Source organism: Acanthochromis polyacanthus, chromosome 3, assembly GCF_021347895.1.
Source record: "Acanthochromis polyacanthus isolate Apoly-LR-REF ecotype Palm Island chromosome 3, KAUST_Apoly_ChrSc, whole genome shotgun sequence".
Classification (NCBI taxonomy): Eukaryota; Metazoa; Chordata; class Actinopteri; family Pomacentridae; genus Acanthochromis; species Acanthochromis polyacanthus.
In genome coordinates, this window is record NC_067115.1 from 5099950 (window position 1) to 5117177 (window position 17228).

The window sequence follows — 17228 nt, forward strand, 5'->3', positions numbered from 1 at the left end:
TGTGAATGAATTCTGGACTTCAACAAACACAATTTGCTCTGCCGAAGTGCAATTCTTTATTCAATTTTTTCCCTCATTTTCAGACTCTCCACCGTTGGACTTGACTAAATGCGGTCCATCCCTGCTGCCCTCCATCCTCACCTACTTTGTCCATTCACCTTCCTCCTCTCCACTCACTGTAGAGGAGTGTAACAGCTGCTTTATTCAGCAAAGAGGATACACGCCTCAGGACATTGAGGCGTGCGATCAGCTCAGGAGAAGCTTGCATGAAGCTCGCGAGAATGGTCTGGATGTGCATGACCTTCACAAGGCTCATGTGGACCTGCAGGAGCCACAGTGTGGGCGCACCAGGAGCCTGCAGCAGTATATGCAGGTAAACACATGCACAGCCAGTGAAGAGGACTGCATTAATGTTTGTGTGTTTTCTCTACTGCTCCTCTTCTTACTGTTGCTACATCAGTCCAGCAGAATGTGCATAATAAGAATATGAAGAGTTCATTTGCAAAAACAGATAACTCTGTTTTGATACATTTTCAGAAAACTTTTTTTTTTTATTATTGTTTACTTGAGATAATATCAATCAAACTGAAGTTGAGTGGATTTGACTCAGTAGAAAAATACGTGACAAAATAGAGGAAAAATGAATTATTAGTGTTATTAATATTATTATCTCAAGTCAACAATAAATGAGTTTTCTGAAAATTTATAAAACGGAGTTACCTGTTTTTGCAAATGAACTCTTCATATGTAAAATAATCATCTGCAAAAAAACATTTCAGAAGAAAATATTGAAACTGTTTGAAATTGCAAAGGAAACAATCTTATTGAATAAATTAGAAAATCTTGATCTGCATGAAGAACGTAACTGAAACCATCGGTGTGGAACGATCAGACTCCCTCAGATGAATGCACAAAACGGACATAAATGTGATATCTGCATCCTGCTTTGTTTATTGTATGGGTGTTTTTCACAGCTTTCTGGCATCCGTGTGCTAGTTTGCTGACCAATGTGTTACGCTGCACAAGAACTTTGCTCGATTGGAAACGGCAGGTTTCACAGCGCAGTGGTGCAAACATCACATTCTGCCTGCAGGCTCCTTACAGCATTTCTAATCATGACAACGACAGAAAGATGTGCAATATAATTTTTATTTTAATATTCAAAACTAAAGGTATTTGATTTATAAAGACGGATACAAGAGCAGCTTCTCATTTTTGGCTGATGACGCTAGCAGCACCAGCAGATAAGAGGTTTCAGCAGCTATGGTTAGCTGATGACTGGTAACTGCTTCAACTGACTAAAAGATCTCCAGCTGGCTTCATCTGACTCATTTCAAAATGATAACCCTGGTAAAGGGTCCTAAGCATGTACTCAACAACATACGGAAAAGACTGCAAGACAAGTACTAACTGAAAAGGTTACTCTAAAAGCCAGCAGTGTTATAGTGAAGTGCTATGAATGAAGATGTAATTTCAACTACTAGAGCTTCTTCAGCACTGCACTGGTGGAAAAAGGTTTTTGGACACTTCACGCATGTGTTAAATATTGCATTAAGAATCACTCTTAGTTCTTCAAGTGCAATTTCTTTTAATACAGTGGCAGCTAAAATCCTAAAAAAGCCATTAACAGCTTGTTTGGCTCCATAGAAATACACAAGAAATGTTGAGTATTGGGTCTTTTTAATACCAGTGATCACTAATGAAGGTTGTGCTTTTTAGTAAAATACACCAGCACATTTGAAAGTTTTTCAGAGACAAAAAAGGGTAAAAGGAACCTAACACAGGAAGCAGACCTGAAGAGAGATGACAGATTCTGATAGTTATCAGCTTCCGCCAGATAGCCACAAAGTGAAGATGCAGTTCTCCAGAAGTTGGATTCATTCTGCAGAAATACAGACGAACCAACAGCATTCTCTGTTATTCGTTGCCTTTGATACCGACAATGTTGGGAAGTGACAGATTGAAACCGTCAGGAATTTAGTTTTGTTAGTTTTTCTTGTGCACAATAAAGAAAACAAATAATTTAATTTGTATTTGTTTGTGTCTGTCTAATGCAGCCACACCTTTTGAAATGCAAACAAGATTTTTCCACAAAAATTTCATGATGATATTTGAGACTGTGTGAAGTTTTAAGGGTGTCCAAAAACTTTTTCCACCACTGCACTCAGTTGCTAGTAAAGGTTGGGGGCTAATTTGCATTTCTTCACCACTCTTTATGGTTTTAGAAAGTTTTAAAAAAGATGCCACCCTTTCCCTTTTTCTTTCCAGGACCTCCAGGAAGAAGGTCAGGCGGTGGCAGTTGGCAGTCTGGGTGTCCGCTGGGTGCTCAAGCAGCATGCTGAACCATGGCTGCTGACTGTTAACCGCAAGCAATGGTCCCTGTCAAACGTCACGCCCGATGGACTCCCCTCACTGGAGAATCCATACCACCAGTCGTTTGCACACAAGAGATGCAGCCGAGAAATCCATCAGGATACAGAGGAACCACCAGCAAAAAGACTTTCTGTGGACAGAGACAAAGGCTCTGACGTAGAGGAAGAAGATGTGTTACCAAATAACACAACAAAAGAGAAAATAAATGAGGAAGAACAGCAGAAAGGGACAGAGGATGAGGAAAGTGGAGGCAAACAGCCACACTTGGAAGAGGAGGGAAGAAGGCAGACACAGACTGAGGATGAAAGGAAGGAGAAGGTGGAAACTGAGAAAAGACAGGATGACACAGAAGATCCGAGGGTCGGAGAGCACAGTGTAGATGGTGAAAAAGATGACAAGGAATGCTCTCTAGCTCCAGGATCGCCTGATGAAGAGTAAGTATCAGCTGTGAGGGACTGAGTCTTACCACAGTTAATTACACTTCTCCTTTATCTTGTGTCTCACCTCTTCTTCTTGTTTCTCTGACCTGCCTCTGATCCACACAGTGCAACCATGAGTTTCATCGGCCGGCCGTGGCGAATGGTTGATGGTAAGCTGAACCGACCGGTGTGTAAGGGCATGCTGGAGGCCATTCTTTGCCACATCATGTCTCGACCTGGACTCACGCAGCAGACACTGGTGGAGCATTACAAAGATTTGCTGCAGCCAAGGGCAGTGCTGGACCTTGTGAAGGTAAACGGGAATTACTTTGACATAGGATCAGCTCATAAACTCATTTCTTGTGAAAATGTGTAGTTTTTTCCGTTCTTTTGTCGTACATTTTCAACACTACTTATGCAGAATAATAACTTTATTTTTGTAGCACCCTTAAGAACAGTGTTCATAAAGTGCTTTGACAGTTAAAACATGCAACACAGACAAGAAAGATATAGGAGACAAATCAGAGCAGTCAATGAAGTCTTTTGTGTTTTTTTTAATCACTTGATAAATGGAAGTCCAGTATTCAGCTTCTCTTCTCTCTGTTCTTGACATTGACCAACTCCTGTGCATATATGTGGCTCTTGAGCGGCTAAATGTTTGTGTTCTCCACATATTTGCTTATTTATTCATGAGTTATTTGTTGCTGAACGGGTAGTGTACAGCAGCTTTATGAAAGATGTGAAAATGAACCAGAAGAATGAAGATGTGGCCCAGAAAAACCAAAACAACGAGCTGAAAGTTGGTAAAATGTAGCATGTGTATTTATAGTGGGGGATAATCATGTGGGCTCCTGTCGCAAACCACACGGTCATTTTATCCAGAAGATTGAACTTTGACAGAAAAATCAGCCGACGTCAGAAAGGAGAAGATGGAAGTGGATTTTTTAGAGTAGATTTTACCGTAATTGATGCACAGTAATGGTTCGTATGGTTTATATGGTCCATATTTACCTTTGAAATAATTATATTTTGGAATATACCATAGTAGGCTTTTAAAAGTGACTTATTTTTCTCTAATATTTCATCCTCTCTGTCTCTTCTTCAGGCACTTATAGACTTGGGCTGTGTGACAAAGAAAACTCTGGTTAAAAGTCCTAAACCCTCGCTGTTTGCCCGCTCTGCACACCAGACAAGAAGTGAAACAAAAATGAAGATTGAGGAGCCAGATACCATCTATTACGAGCCCACCATCTGCTGCTGCCTGCGGCTCTGTCAGGTGTTACCAAATGAACGAGACTGGAACCACTCTGTGCCATGAAGTTACCCATCAGCCTCAGACAGCCTGCGCTCGACCTGGTGTCACGTTCTATAATATAACATTTCTGAAGTTGACTTAAAAGTTGTAGCAACAATCAGACTGTTGCGATAATTAAATCCGATCATTTTACAAATGTGTTGTTGGGTTCTTTATCTTTATGACTTTTCCTGTTTCAGCTGCAAAGTTTCTGTGTTCTGTTTTTCTTGTAAAATTATAAATAAAAATCAACTTTTGACCAAACGAAAATGAGCAAATTTTATGGAAACATTTTGCGACGAACCGCTTATTTTATGGAAAGGCTTCCAGACTTTGTCCGACCAGTGGCACATGTCAATATGACGAGGAGACTGATGTCATGTCAGAACTGTGAGGACATAAAGTGCTTGCCAAAAGTACGGCGTCTCTGCCGATAATCTATTTCTGATGATATGAGATCATCAGATTCACTGCCTCAAAATCTAAGACCGTTCTAAAAACACAGTGGGCTGCTTTTTTCAGGATAAGGGTGATTCAGGCTTCAGAAACTGAAGTGTCTTGGGCTCCCGTTTATGTGTCAAAAGTCCAATATTGTTCTCTCATTCAGCAAATTCATGCAGCCCCTGCTTTTATCTGTTCTCTCAGATGCTTCAGCGTTGGTGTAATAGCAATTTCAGCCAACCCCTTTAGTTTGCTGCTTTACTATTACTGATGGCTGAGTTGGATTTGTGTCTTGACACATTCAGATAAAGATGAGTAGAAATGGATCCAGTTCTTCCCAATGACCATTTATTGCTTGAATGACTGTACAGATAAGTTGAAAAGTAAAATGATAAAGCTTTAAACTAAAGAGTCTATTAAGAAGGCCTTGTTCCTTCTTGCAGCCGCATGTTCAAAAAACTTTTCCTTCCTCAGCCACACCCAGATGCTGAGGCAGCTGGTCTCGAAGCCTTCACCTTAGGCTCCACCTACAGCGTCCTCAAGGGTACACCTGCTCACACACTCTCTCCCATTCGCATAAACATACCAATAAAAAGAAAGTGTGTGAAAATAGACACAAATTGCAGTTTGGCTCCTACAGTTGGTAGCTTTAAATGCAACTCAACTGCTGCTGTTTCCGCCCTTTCAGGAAAAAGACTTGCTGTTTCTGTGATTGATGATACAAAGCTCCACCAAAGTGGAGTTTGAAAAGACGGGAAAAGAGTGAAGAAGGAAATCCTAGGGCAGGGGTGTCAAGATCCGTTCCTGGAGGGCCACTATCCTGCATGTTTTAGATGTTTCCCTCTTCCAACACACCTGATTCAAATGATCAGCTTATCATCAAGCTCAGCAGAAGCCTGATAACGAGCCTGATCATTTGAATCAGCTGTGTTGGAAGAGGGAAACATCTAAAACATGCAGGATAGTGGCCCTCCAGGAACGGATCTTGACACCCCTGTTTTAGATGTTTCCCTCTTCCAACACAGCTGATTCAAATGATCAGGCTCGTTATCAGGCTTCTGCTGAGCTTGATGATAAGCTGATCATTTGAATCACATGTGTTGGAAGAGGGAAACATCTAAAACATGCAGGATAGTGGCCCTCCAGGAACTGAGTTTGACACCCCTGTCCTAGGGTTTCAATAGGGTCCTTCGGCACCGACGGTGCTCGGACCCTAATGAGTTGAATTGGACCTTTAAAGATATGTCCACTGACAAAAACAGCTGAATTGGTTATAACCCAGTTCATAGAGCAGGTAAAATAATTCAGAGACATGAGGAGCATTGTTATTTTATTATGAGTGTTTGACAGAGATCACAACAACGAGACATTTAAACTGGGAAATGCATCTTCATTAAGCAGCATGGCAGTTGTAGTTGGCTGTGTAAGGATGGGAGGGCTCTCAGGAAATCCTGATAAAAGTCATCAGGGAGTAGAGGAATGTGAGGTCAGATAGAGCGAGTGACGACAACTGGAGTTTTAATTTTAGAACGGCTTTCTAGTTTCCTCTCACTACTTGAGCTAAAGTTCATTTCAAGTGTAACAGTTAAATAAGTTAGCATTAGTATAGCATTACTAAAGAGGCAAATAACTATCTGGTATTAAAAGATACAATGAAGTAATGGTCTTGTGTTAAACATGGACTGAAGTCAAACTTCCTCTGTTTGTGTTAGAGTCCAAGCTTCTTTGTTCTGTGTTTTCACAGCCAGTCCAGCTGCATATTTATCTAAGAGCATGTGAGTCCCCCACTTTGAAACTGTACTTACAGACAACGAGTCACCTCCCCATCACAGTGGAAAAGCGAAAATGCAAATTCCAAATATTTAGAAACGATATTTTTACTCTTCCAAGGAGGTGGAGCTGAATGACAGTCAGCATTGGTTTGTCTGTTAGCAGCATCAGTCAAAAACAAATTGGCGGATTTGGATTAAATTTTCAGGGAAGGTAAAAAATGACACAAGGACCGAGTGATTAGATTTTTGTTTTTATTTTTGTCTATATGTTTTTTGTTTACTTTGACGTCTGCTGCTGCCTCTCTTGGCCAGGTCACCCTTGTGAAAGAGGTCTCGATCTCAGTGGGTCTTTATCTGGTTAAATAAATACATTTAAAAACCTGCCATGCCCCTAATTATGCATAACTCTGGGCCTCCAAACAATTTAAACAGGTGAGATATATTAAAATTTACCCCTTGTGCAGTTGTCATAAACGGGGAAATTAGCTGCAGAGACCACACCAGTTTTGTGTAGCAGTCTGTGAACATGTATTTCTGCTGTAAAGTTTCACATTTTGACACTGGGATTCTATGAGGATTCTCTCAATCTTAATGCCTCTGGTCGCCAACTGAGAAACTTCAGTTTTTAACGCTCGGGTGTGGCTTCATGTTTTAGCCCCTGTTTTAGCCTCTTAGTTGTTTCTTACACACAGTACAGTACAGTTCTCATCTGTCCTGGTGCACTGTGGCAGACATCAAGCTAGGTATAAGCAGCGTATTTGGAATGAACTTTTACTTTTTAATATATGGGGCAGACTCACTTCGATCATGTAATATTTATTATAAACGAACTGAGAGTGTGTGGGGAGAGGATGTGTGAACTGGGACGTCCTCCGGAAACTGACCTGCTCTCCTCCCTGTGAAAGTGGCTGGTCGAGTAAATTCTGTACTATTCCACACTTTCACTTTGACGGCCTTTGATGACCTGACTGTTTAAAAAAAAAAAAGTGAGAGGATGTGTGGTGTAGAAACAGGATGCCCTGCCAACATTGTTCTCTTTTAACAGAAAAGCAAGAAAGGAAACGTACATGAGCCTTCATTCTCTGAGCAGCTTTGGATTTCGTGTTTGGCAGTTTTCGTTTACAAGCAGTTTTTTATATTTATTTATATTAAAACAGCTAGAAAGGAAGAATGCTTTTTCATTTTATTCTCATGGTTGTTTCCCTGATGACTTTTCTGCACAACCACCATGTGTCCGGCAGTGGTAAGTGAAGAGTTTTTATTCTACAGTCGAGCTTTAGGATTGTTTGCTGTATAAACACCATGTTGATTTGCAATGACACCCTCCTGTTTGTTTCACCAAACATCAGTATCTCCCTTTACTGTCAGGCAGCGTTTTTACAAGCCCAGACCAAGATTTGTTGTTCTTTCTGTATTTCCTTGCTTTGTCATTAATTTAAGTAGTCTATAACATTGTTCTTGTGAATTAACAGAAAAAGCAGGTTATTGTCATTGTTTTTTCACTGTTGCTGGATTAGTAAATGAGTTTTCTGCATCTTAAAAACCATTCTTCAAATCAGCAGAGATGGGATGGCCTTGTTTACTGAATTGGGACAAATTTATTCATTGATCAGAAACAAAAAAAATGTCTCAGATCGATGAAATAATAAACATTGCGCACATTTAGGATGCTCTAGGAAGGCTGTGTAGTTTGAATATTGTGTTTATTAACATGCACTAAACACGCCTGCATAGCTCTAATATTTAGGCTTCTTATGATACATTAAAACAGGACAAAAGCGCATTTCAGTTAGTGGTTTTGCTTTTACTTCTATCACCATTATGCTTTGAAAACATGCAATTTCAACACCTACAGAGAGCTTGACTATTATCTAAAGAGAAGACAATATACTGTATATAAAATGCAGAGAATATACAGTTGTAGAGGCTTTAATGGTGCATCTGATTGCTAATTTTATATCCAACATTTACTGTGTTTCTTGCAGATGCAAACTGTGCATACAAGCCTGTATTCACTCCATCCAGACTGGTAGTGAAGTACGGTGACCCGACCTCTGCTACATGCGTTGCATGTGTGGGTGTATGTAACAAACATTTTGGTTTGGAGAAACCAGTGGGAGACGTCACAGTAAACGGAACTACGCTGTCATGGACGGTTGGCAGATTGACAGAGTGGAATGCGTCTCCCATGTGCTTTTATAATACTGAGTCTGGTGACCAGTGCTTTACCGTCCTGCCTGTAACTGTCTACCGTAAGTAAAACTGCTGTTTAACAAAACATTCTTACTAAAGATGGTTTCTTCATTTGTATGCAGAATTTGATCGCTTTGATGCTTTGTGTGTCTCACTTTACATCTTTTTCTTTTTCCCGGTCTCTCCAGAGCCTCCAGAAAATGTGTCCATCAGGTTTGTAAATCACGCCGGTCCGATGTTTGAGCACAACCAGTACACTCTGGAGTGTACCGTAGAGAACGTAGCTCCTGGGAACCTCACCGTGACCTTCTTCAGAGGACGGACAGAACTGAGCCGCCTAAAGCCCAACAGCAAACAGGACAAACCAGTGAACGTCAGCTTCCCTCTGAATGTCAACGTCAGCAAAGAAGATGATGGAGCCCAGTACTGGTGTGAAGCCAAACTGGAACTGGGACCTGAAGGACCACAGCCTCCTCCAGTGGTGACGTCAGAAAGAATCACTGCCACAGTCCACTGTGAGTCTGACAACAAAATCCACACACTTTAATTTAAAAATTTTATAACAAAGAAAATGTTTTTAACAGACAAACACATAAGTTAAGCTTTGACCATCCAGTTATTTTCTTTTACAGTATACACACGTGAACAAAATTGTTGGTACCCCTCAGTTAAAGAAGGAAAAACCCACAATTCTCACTGAAATCACTTGAAACTCACAAAAGTAACAATAAATAAAAATTTATTGAAAATTAAATAATCAAAATCAGCCATTACTTTTGAATTGTTGATTAACATAATTATTTAAAAAAACAAACTAATGAAATAGGGCTGGACAAAAATGATGGTACCCATAACTTAATATTTTGTTGCACAACCTTTTGAGGCAATCACTGCAATTAAACGATTTCTGTATTTGTCAATGAGCGTTCTGCAGCTGTCAACAGGTATTTTGGCCCACTCCTCATGAGCAAACAGCTCCAGTTGTCTCAGGTTTGATGGGTGTCTTCTCCAAATGGCATGTTTCAGCTCCTTCCACATGTGTTCAATGGGATTCAGATCTGGGCTCATAGAAGGCCACTTTAGAATAGTCCAACGCTTTTCTCTCAGCCATTCTTGGGTGTTTTTGGCTGTGTGTTTTGGATCGTTGTCCTGTTGGAAGACCCATGACCTGCGACTGAGACCAAGCTTTCTGACACTAGGCAGCACATTTCTCTCCAGAATGCCTTGATAGTCTTCAGATTTCATCGTACCTTGCACACTTTCAAGACACCCTGTGCCAGATGCAGCAAAGCAGCCCCAAAACATTACTGAGCCTCCTCCATGTTTCACCGTAGGGACAGTGTTCTTTTCTTCGTATGCTTGGTTTTTCAGTCTATGAACATAGAGTTGATGTGCCTTACCAAAAAGCTCCAGTTTGGTCTCATCTGTCCAAAGGACATTCTCCCAGAAGCTTTGTGGCTTGTCAACATGCATTTTTGCAAATTCCAGTCTCGCTTTTTTATGAGTTTTTTTCAGCAGTGGTGTCCTCCTTGGTTGTCTCCCATGAAGTCCACTTTGGCTCAAACAACGATGAATGGTGCGATCTGACACTGATGTACCTTGGCCTTGGAGTTCACCTTTAATTTCTTTGGAGGTTGCTCTGGGCTCTTTGGATACAATTCCAACGATCCGTCTCTTCAATTTGTCATCAATTTTCCTCTTGCGGCCACGTCCAGGGAGGTTGGCTACTGTCCCGTGGGTCTTGAACTTCTGAATAATATGAGCCACTGTTGTCACAGGAACTTCAAGCTGTTTAGAGATGGTCTTATAGCCTTTACCTTTAAGATGTTTGTCTATAATTTTTTTTCGGATGTCCTGGGACAATTCTCTCCTTCGCTTTCTGTTGTCCATGTTCAGTGTGGTACACACCTTTTCACCAAACAGCAGGGTGACTACTTGTCTCCCTTTAAATAGGAAGACTGACTGATTATGAGTTTGGAAACACCTGTGATGTCAATTAAATGACACACCTGAGTTAATCATGTCACTCTGGTCAAGTAGTTTTCAATCTTTTATAGAGGTACCATCATTTTTGTCCAGGCCTGTTTCATTAGTTTGTTTTTTTAAATAATTATGTTAATCAACAATTCAAAAGTAATGGCTGTTTTTGATTATTTAATTTTCAATAAATTTTTATTTATTGTTACTTTTGTGAGTTTCAAGTGATTTCAGTGAGAATTGTGGGTTTTTCCTTCTTTAACGGAGGGGTACCAACAATTTTGTCCACGTGTGTATATCGCTATCAAAGGAATAGTCACACTTCACTGTGCTCTGCTTAGCAGTCATACCCAGAGTTGTTTGTGGTCATTGCATTATAAATACAATTCATCTAAGCACAGAGGAAATTTTGCTGCAACAATTAACACACATCAACTGTCTGTGTTCACAGGGTCTGATTTAACCCCAACCACAGTGCAGCCAGCAACCACAACGACCCCCAAGCCAGGCAGTGCCACCATCATATCATGTCACAAGTTCATAATGTGTTTAATGCTTCTGTTCTCTATTTTGGTTTAAGTTTGTACCCAGAATGTGTAGGAGGCTGTTAGTTTTCAGAACTACAACATGTAATGAAAGCATACATTTGGACAGAGAACAGATTTCTTCACCATTTTCTATCGAGCTCCCATCTGATGTCAGTACAACTTCAACACATTTAAAGCCAGCTTGCTGTGAAAACCACTTTCTTTCTTTAAAAAGAAAAAGTTTAACCTTTAGAGGACATTAGCTTGTAAGTGAGTGCAGTTTAAATAAGATTTTATTTTTGTAAACTTACACAGAGCATACTGTAATAATTAAGTTAGAGTGGCTTCATCCTCTGGACGGTTGAAATGCAGGAATCTACAGGAATGCAAGAGACAACGTCATCATGCAGATATGATGTTTTGAATGAAGCCGGAGAATCCCCGCAGTCATTACATGTAGTTCTGCAAGAATCATTGATGTCTGTGACCAAGCTTTGTGCCAAGATATCTAGTAAATGTTGAAATATTTCACATTAAACCCCAAATGTGAACCTTACTGGGGCCCTGGAGGACAAGTCAAGTTTCCCAGTTGTACAGTTTATCTTCTGAGGATGGTGAATAAAGAACATTTGCAGACAGTTTGGAGTTTCTGGTTCATGACATCTGCTTGTCCTGAAGGGAGAATGTTGGAGAACCTGGAAAACAAAGCAGCCATGACCTTGTTCAATGAGGCAAGAGGATAAAACATCAGATGTGAACTGTACAATACCATTGTACCACAAATGCGTCGTTGTTGATGTACGGAAAAGAAGTTTGAAGAGTTAAGAGGAATGAAATGCTAAAAGTTGTGAAATTTTGGGGGGTACATATAGAACTGAAAAAAATGTCAGTTCTGTACAGCTGTATGTTCTCCAGCTGGACACTCATTTTACTCCACCCAGTAAACTGCAGCTGTTCAGACTCTGGACATGGCTTCTGCATCTGATGATGTGTTCTCTGTTGAGACTGGGTGTGTGCTATTCAAGGAGACTTCATTCATCCTGAATTGCACAAGTGCTCCAGTAAAAACAAAGTGAGGCGCACACCCATTTTCTGATCATTTTATCCTCAACATTTGTAATGCAAGACGGTTTCATCTGCTTCACACGACCAGCTCAACACGATGCTCTGCCGTTCAGTACTCCTCATTCTGTCTTTGATGGCATTCATGCACGGCTCGGACGGGTCCAGCTGTGGTGAGTCATTTTTAACATTACAAACATTTCTTTTTAATTTTTGCTGTATTTGTAGAAGCCTATTAAAAATGTTTTTGTTGTCGAACGTATAGATACATTCTGTGCTTTTCATCTCTATACCTTTATTTGTGCAGTGAATTATTCAAGACGTGTGTACAGCTGACATGTTCATTAACATTATAATCTTTAACTGAGACATGATAAATTTATAAAATATAAAAAATGCAGCGGATAAAACTACCTGACGGTGTATTAAAGGGTTATAATGAGGTCCACCGTAATCAAAAGTTCCCATTTTCCTTCTCCTGGAGATGGATATTTTTCTATTTTTTCTATTTTTATTTAGGCAATTGAATACTTCTGCAAGTCAGCACTTAGAAAAATCCCCACAGTCGAATATCAGGCTGTAGAAAAGGACAGGATAACTTGAATAATAAATACCCAGAGTCATTCTCACTGCTTTGCACCACGCTGTCTTTTTACTATTTGTCTTGCAGATGAAGACTGTGCAGATAAACCTGTATTCAGCCCATCCAGACTGGTAGTGAAGTACGGTGACCAAGCCTCTGCCAGGTGCACTGCATGTCGGAGCGATTGCCAGAGTGACCAGACTAACTTGAACGTGTCTATTGGAAAACCGAGAAAAGATGGAAACATTATATTGTGGAAGGTTGACAGTATGACTGCATGGAATCCATCAGCCATGTGCTACTACATTAAAGACGATGGCAACACGTGCTGTAACCACCTGCCTGTAACCGTATACAGTAAGTGACCTTGTTTCTGAATTACAAATACTCTGATAGTTTTGGCCAGGGCTGTAATTATAATGTATTTTAGGGGAGACACATCCCTACAATATATATATTAAACATGCTCACGACGTACTGATATACACTGCCATTCAAAAGTTTGGGGTCACTCAGGTAATTACACGTTTTCCATGAAAACTCACACTTTTATTCATGTGCTAACATACCTGCACAAGGGTTTTCTAACCATCAATGAGCCTTTCAACACCATTAGCTAACACAATGTAGCATTAGAACACAGGAGTGATGGTTGCTGGAAATGTTCCTCTGTACCTCTATGGAGATATTCTATTAGACTAGACTGTATTTCTAATTAACTTCATGTTATCTTCATTGAAAATAACTGATTTTATTCAAAAAATAAGGACATCACTAAGTGACCCCAAACCTTTGAACAGCAGTGTGTCTTAAGAAAAAAACTGGCAACCTTGCACGGCCCTCCGGAAAAAAAAATAGTGGATGAAACCATAATCGTGTTGCTGTATCTTAGAAGAAACCAGTGCTTGACTGCTGTGGGGACAATCAGTGTCAGTTTTTCTTTAAAAAAAATCACTCATATGTAATATTGGTGTTATACAGGCTACATCACTGTGCATTGTGATAGTTTTCTTAAAATTATGGAAATAATAATTTAATCAGTGCTTATCATCTTGTCTTATTATGTTTAGTTCCTGTCAGAACATTATGTGTATTAATAGAAAGGCCTGATCTTGCTTATGTTGGCTGCAGAAAGACACACTGTGGGATTTAATTAATTTGCAAAAAAAAAGGGGGGGGGGGGCATAATATGGGACCGTCAAACACTGTAAAATGGCAGAAAATGTAAACACACAATAAAAACAAGAAGAAAAACAAAACAACAACAAAAGAAGAAACCATCATCTTTGCCTACATTGTCTTACTATATGTGCACCTATATCTGTCCCTGCTTGTCTCCACAGGTCCTCCACAACATGTGACGATGTACCAGATATACGAGGAGAAAGGCTATGGGTCGGACTCTGAGGGCAGGCAGTACTCTCTACTTTGTATCGTCTATGATGTGGCTCCTGTTGAAAACCTCGTTGTGACCTTCTACAGAGAACAGACAGTTCTGGGTCAGCTCCGCTCCGACAGAACCAGCAAGACTCCAGTGACTGTGAGCCTCACTCTGAAAACTAACTCCAGCGCAGAGGACGACTCACACCTGTACTGGTGTGAAGCCAAACTGGACCTGGGACCTGGAGGACCACAGCACCCCCCAGTGGCCAGGTCGGGAAAACGCATGGAGAGAGAATACATGATGGTTTCTAGCGGCACAGTGATTCAAAGCTTCACATTTTTGATTTTTTGTCTTGGTTTTCTTCATTTCTGGTGTAATTAGGAGGCAGTTTAGTTAACACAATAAATACTCACTCATATCCTTAATGCATGTAGCTCCTATCAGGATCAATAAAAAGCAGTTAAATAAACAAAAATGGATATTTTTCACAGTCTACCGCTGATATTCAGCCTCTACAGGGCTACGTTTTAATCTGCAAAGTGAACTGTGTTTTCCAGCTGTTCATGAAATCTTACATTATGTTAATGCATGTATTTTAAAATATGGTTTACTTCAGTCTTTACTTCCTCAATTAAATCTACCTTCTTTATTCAAGAACACAATCAGAGAAATCTGAGACAATTCTTTGAGTCTGTATCCTCTTACTGAAAAGATGATGAAGGTCTGAGCAGCAGATCAGCTGCAAATCACTTCACATTGTGCTCATTTAAATAATAAAGGATTCTACTTTCAGTTTGCTCTGACTCTTTCATTCTGCTGCTTCTTCCTCCTGATCTCCACATCCTCAGTCCTACATTTTTTTGATCTCATCATTATATATGAACACTGCTAACATTTAGCTCTGAACTTCATCCACTGTTTTCTTTCTTAAACCTAAATAGATCCCTAACAGCGGCTGATCACAGAGCTCCAGGTAACGGATTCTTTTCTTTACCAAATTCACATGAAGACGTGATATTAGTCAACCTAACATGGGTCCAGGAGCATTTTAGATCTGTTTTGTCATATAATCAGCAGTAACTCCTCAATATTTATACACACGCTGTGATGAGTACAATCAGTGGAGTATTTCTTTTAAGTGCTCTGATTCTGATTGTCCAAACCATTTTTTCCTCATAATAACTATGCTGAATCTACATGACTTCAAGATATCACATTTGTGGCTGTGTCAAGTCTTGCTTGGCCTTTGATCATGCATGTTTTCTGCGACCAGAGTAGACACTTTTCAGGGCGCCATCTAGGAAATCTTAGCTTATCCACATTCAAGTATGTGTGTTTGACTTTGCGGAACTGAAAGGTTATGCAAAGTAACTTAGTCAGGGCTGATGTGGTTTGGCAAATCCAACCACTAGAGTATAAATGCACTATGTACGCATTCTACTACACACATCTGATCACAACATCCTCGTATCATCCTCCGTGTCCACCTCAACTCTCCATGGAAGGCTTTTTAGAGTGCCGTATAATTACATGTGACATTGTCTTCCTGCTTTAATATTTCAAAAAGACACAAATCACTTCCTTCAGCCAGACGAGTTGCAAAGCTTATATTCCAGAACATAAAACAGATGTTTTACCACTACAGGATGTTACACCATCTACATCTGCTATTAGATCTGTGGAGTACAGTGTCCTCTGTGATCCCTCTGTGTATGTCTATGGCTGGAGCTACGACTGCAAACACTCAGAGAGCATCTAATCCTACGCACTTCTCTGAGGGAACTGGAGGGTTTATATTGTTAATTTCTACTTAAAGAGTATGTTACAGGCTTCAAGCTGGAGTGGGAGGAGGCCAGAATAAACAGACTAAAACACTGAGGATGAAGACATGAAAGCAGTTTGGGATATTCTCTGAAGTGAGAAAGAAAAGAAGAGACAGGGTAAGTATGACTAATAGTTCTTCAATCTTAGGATCTGAAAGTTTGAGCATCGCTACTGATGCACACAAAGGATCCACATTCCTAGAGTATTCCACTAAAATGAGGCGTTCGTGTTGACTCTTAAAGGCATTAGAGGAGATTTAATTTCCTACGACTTTGAACGTAGCGTGCGCATGCGCACATACAACCTCTCCCTCACCCCCCTCTAACCTCCCCCCTCTTAACATTTACGAAGAAACGCCCCCCTCCAGAAACTTGCGTAGGACTCGTGAAGTTGTCTTTTACGGCTGGGTCCCCCTGGATCTTTAGCTGCCATTATTGTAAAAAAAGATTAGCAAAACAAGTCGCCAGCTAACTACGAAGCTATACCAAAGCAACACATACAGAAAACACGTAAGTCCAAGGCGTACGTAATCTACGTAAGTAGGCCTGAGCCGGAAAATTTTTGATTGACAGGACAGGGAGCAAACCAAACGCCTCGGTCCGAGCGCTTTGATTGGCTGATGTTTTTCAGGTCCTGCCATGTCCACAGTTATTTTTTTAAAATTTTTTATTCTTTTAGAAACCATACATACAAGTTCACTAAAGGTCAGTTTATTCATTTTATGTGAATCAGACAAATTAAACAAAAAAAACATCCTCCATAATGCCTTTAAGTCTTAAATAAACGCGGAGGAAATGTTTTCCTGATGATGAAATGCATTAATTTGTTCTGTGTTGCTGCATTGTCTCTGTGGTCCTCAGCTGTAGTCCCTCCATCCGCCCCCATGCTATGAGCTGTAGTCAATCACCGTCCAGTTGGGGATTTATAAACCCTGCAGAGCTCATCGTCTTGGCCATCACCTTCTCTCACAGCTGACACCTGGAGCAGTGTTTGAGCTGTTTGTTTAGGTCTCTAGTGTCACTGCCCGGGTAGAGTCAGGAAAATATGGTTGCTGTTTCTTCCTTTTTTTTCCCTCTGGCATAATTGTTAGACGACCCTTGGTCAGGAAACCTTGCAAAAGCGCGCTGCAATTTAAGTCCAGGTTTCCTCTGTTTCTTTTAGTTGACTTGTAGATAAATTGGGACCGTAGCCTTTTGTTTTGGGGTGGTTCATTTAGTACTTTATTTTTACTTGGGGATGTTTAATTTGTTGTTTTGGCTTTGACTCTCTGTGATGAACCGGCAATAAAACCCGAACAGAAGTGAAGTAACTACGGTAAGTACATTTACTTAAGAACTGTATTTAAGTACAGTCTGAGATGCTTTTTCTTTGAGTGTTTC

General features: G+C 40.3%; 3 protein-coding genes across 4 annotated transcripts in view; all 3 read left to right on the top strand.

Annotated features, from left to right (window-relative positions):
* The window catches only part of LOC110966376 (general transcription factor 3C polypeptide 1), a 28267-nt gene extending 23911 nt beyond the window's left edge, over positions 1-4356 (top strand). Inside the window, 4 exon segments of the mRNA XM_022215711.2 lie at positions 84-373; positions 2269-2807; positions 2919-3105; positions 3898-4356. Of these exon segments, the coding sequence (XP_022071403.2) occupies positions 84-373; positions 2269-2807; positions 2919-3105; positions 3898-4110 (1229 nt within the window). The 3' untranslated portion in view covers positions 4111-4356.
* A 1226-nt stretch (positions 4357-5582) lies between these two features.
* The window catches only part of LOC110966377 (cell adhesion molecule 1-like), a 29301-nt gene continuing 17655 nt past the window's right edge, over positions 5583-17228 (top strand). The window contains exons 1-3 of one of the 2 annotated variants that reach the window (XM_051945844.1): positions 5604-7542; positions 8285-8551; positions 8681-9007. In XM_051945844.1, the coding sequence (XP_051801804.1) occupies positions 7470-7542; positions 8285-8551; positions 8681-9007 (667 nt within the window). In that variant the 5' untranslated portion in view covers positions 5604-7469. Of the gene's footprint in view, positions 7543-8284; positions 8552-8680; positions 9008-17228 lie in introns of both variants that reach the window. The other variant, XM_051945843.1, reaches the window with a different exon arrangement.
* On the top strand, positions 11058-14821 carry LOC127533248 (uncharacterized). The gene is made up of 3 exons (XM_051945845.1): positions 11058-12231; positions 12729-12998; positions 13985-14821. Exons 1-3 carry the CDS (start codon positions 12159-12161, stop codon positions 14404-14406), a joined length of 765 nt encoding a protein of 254 aa, XP_051801805.1. The 5' UTR covers positions 11058-12158; the 3' UTR covers positions 14407-14821.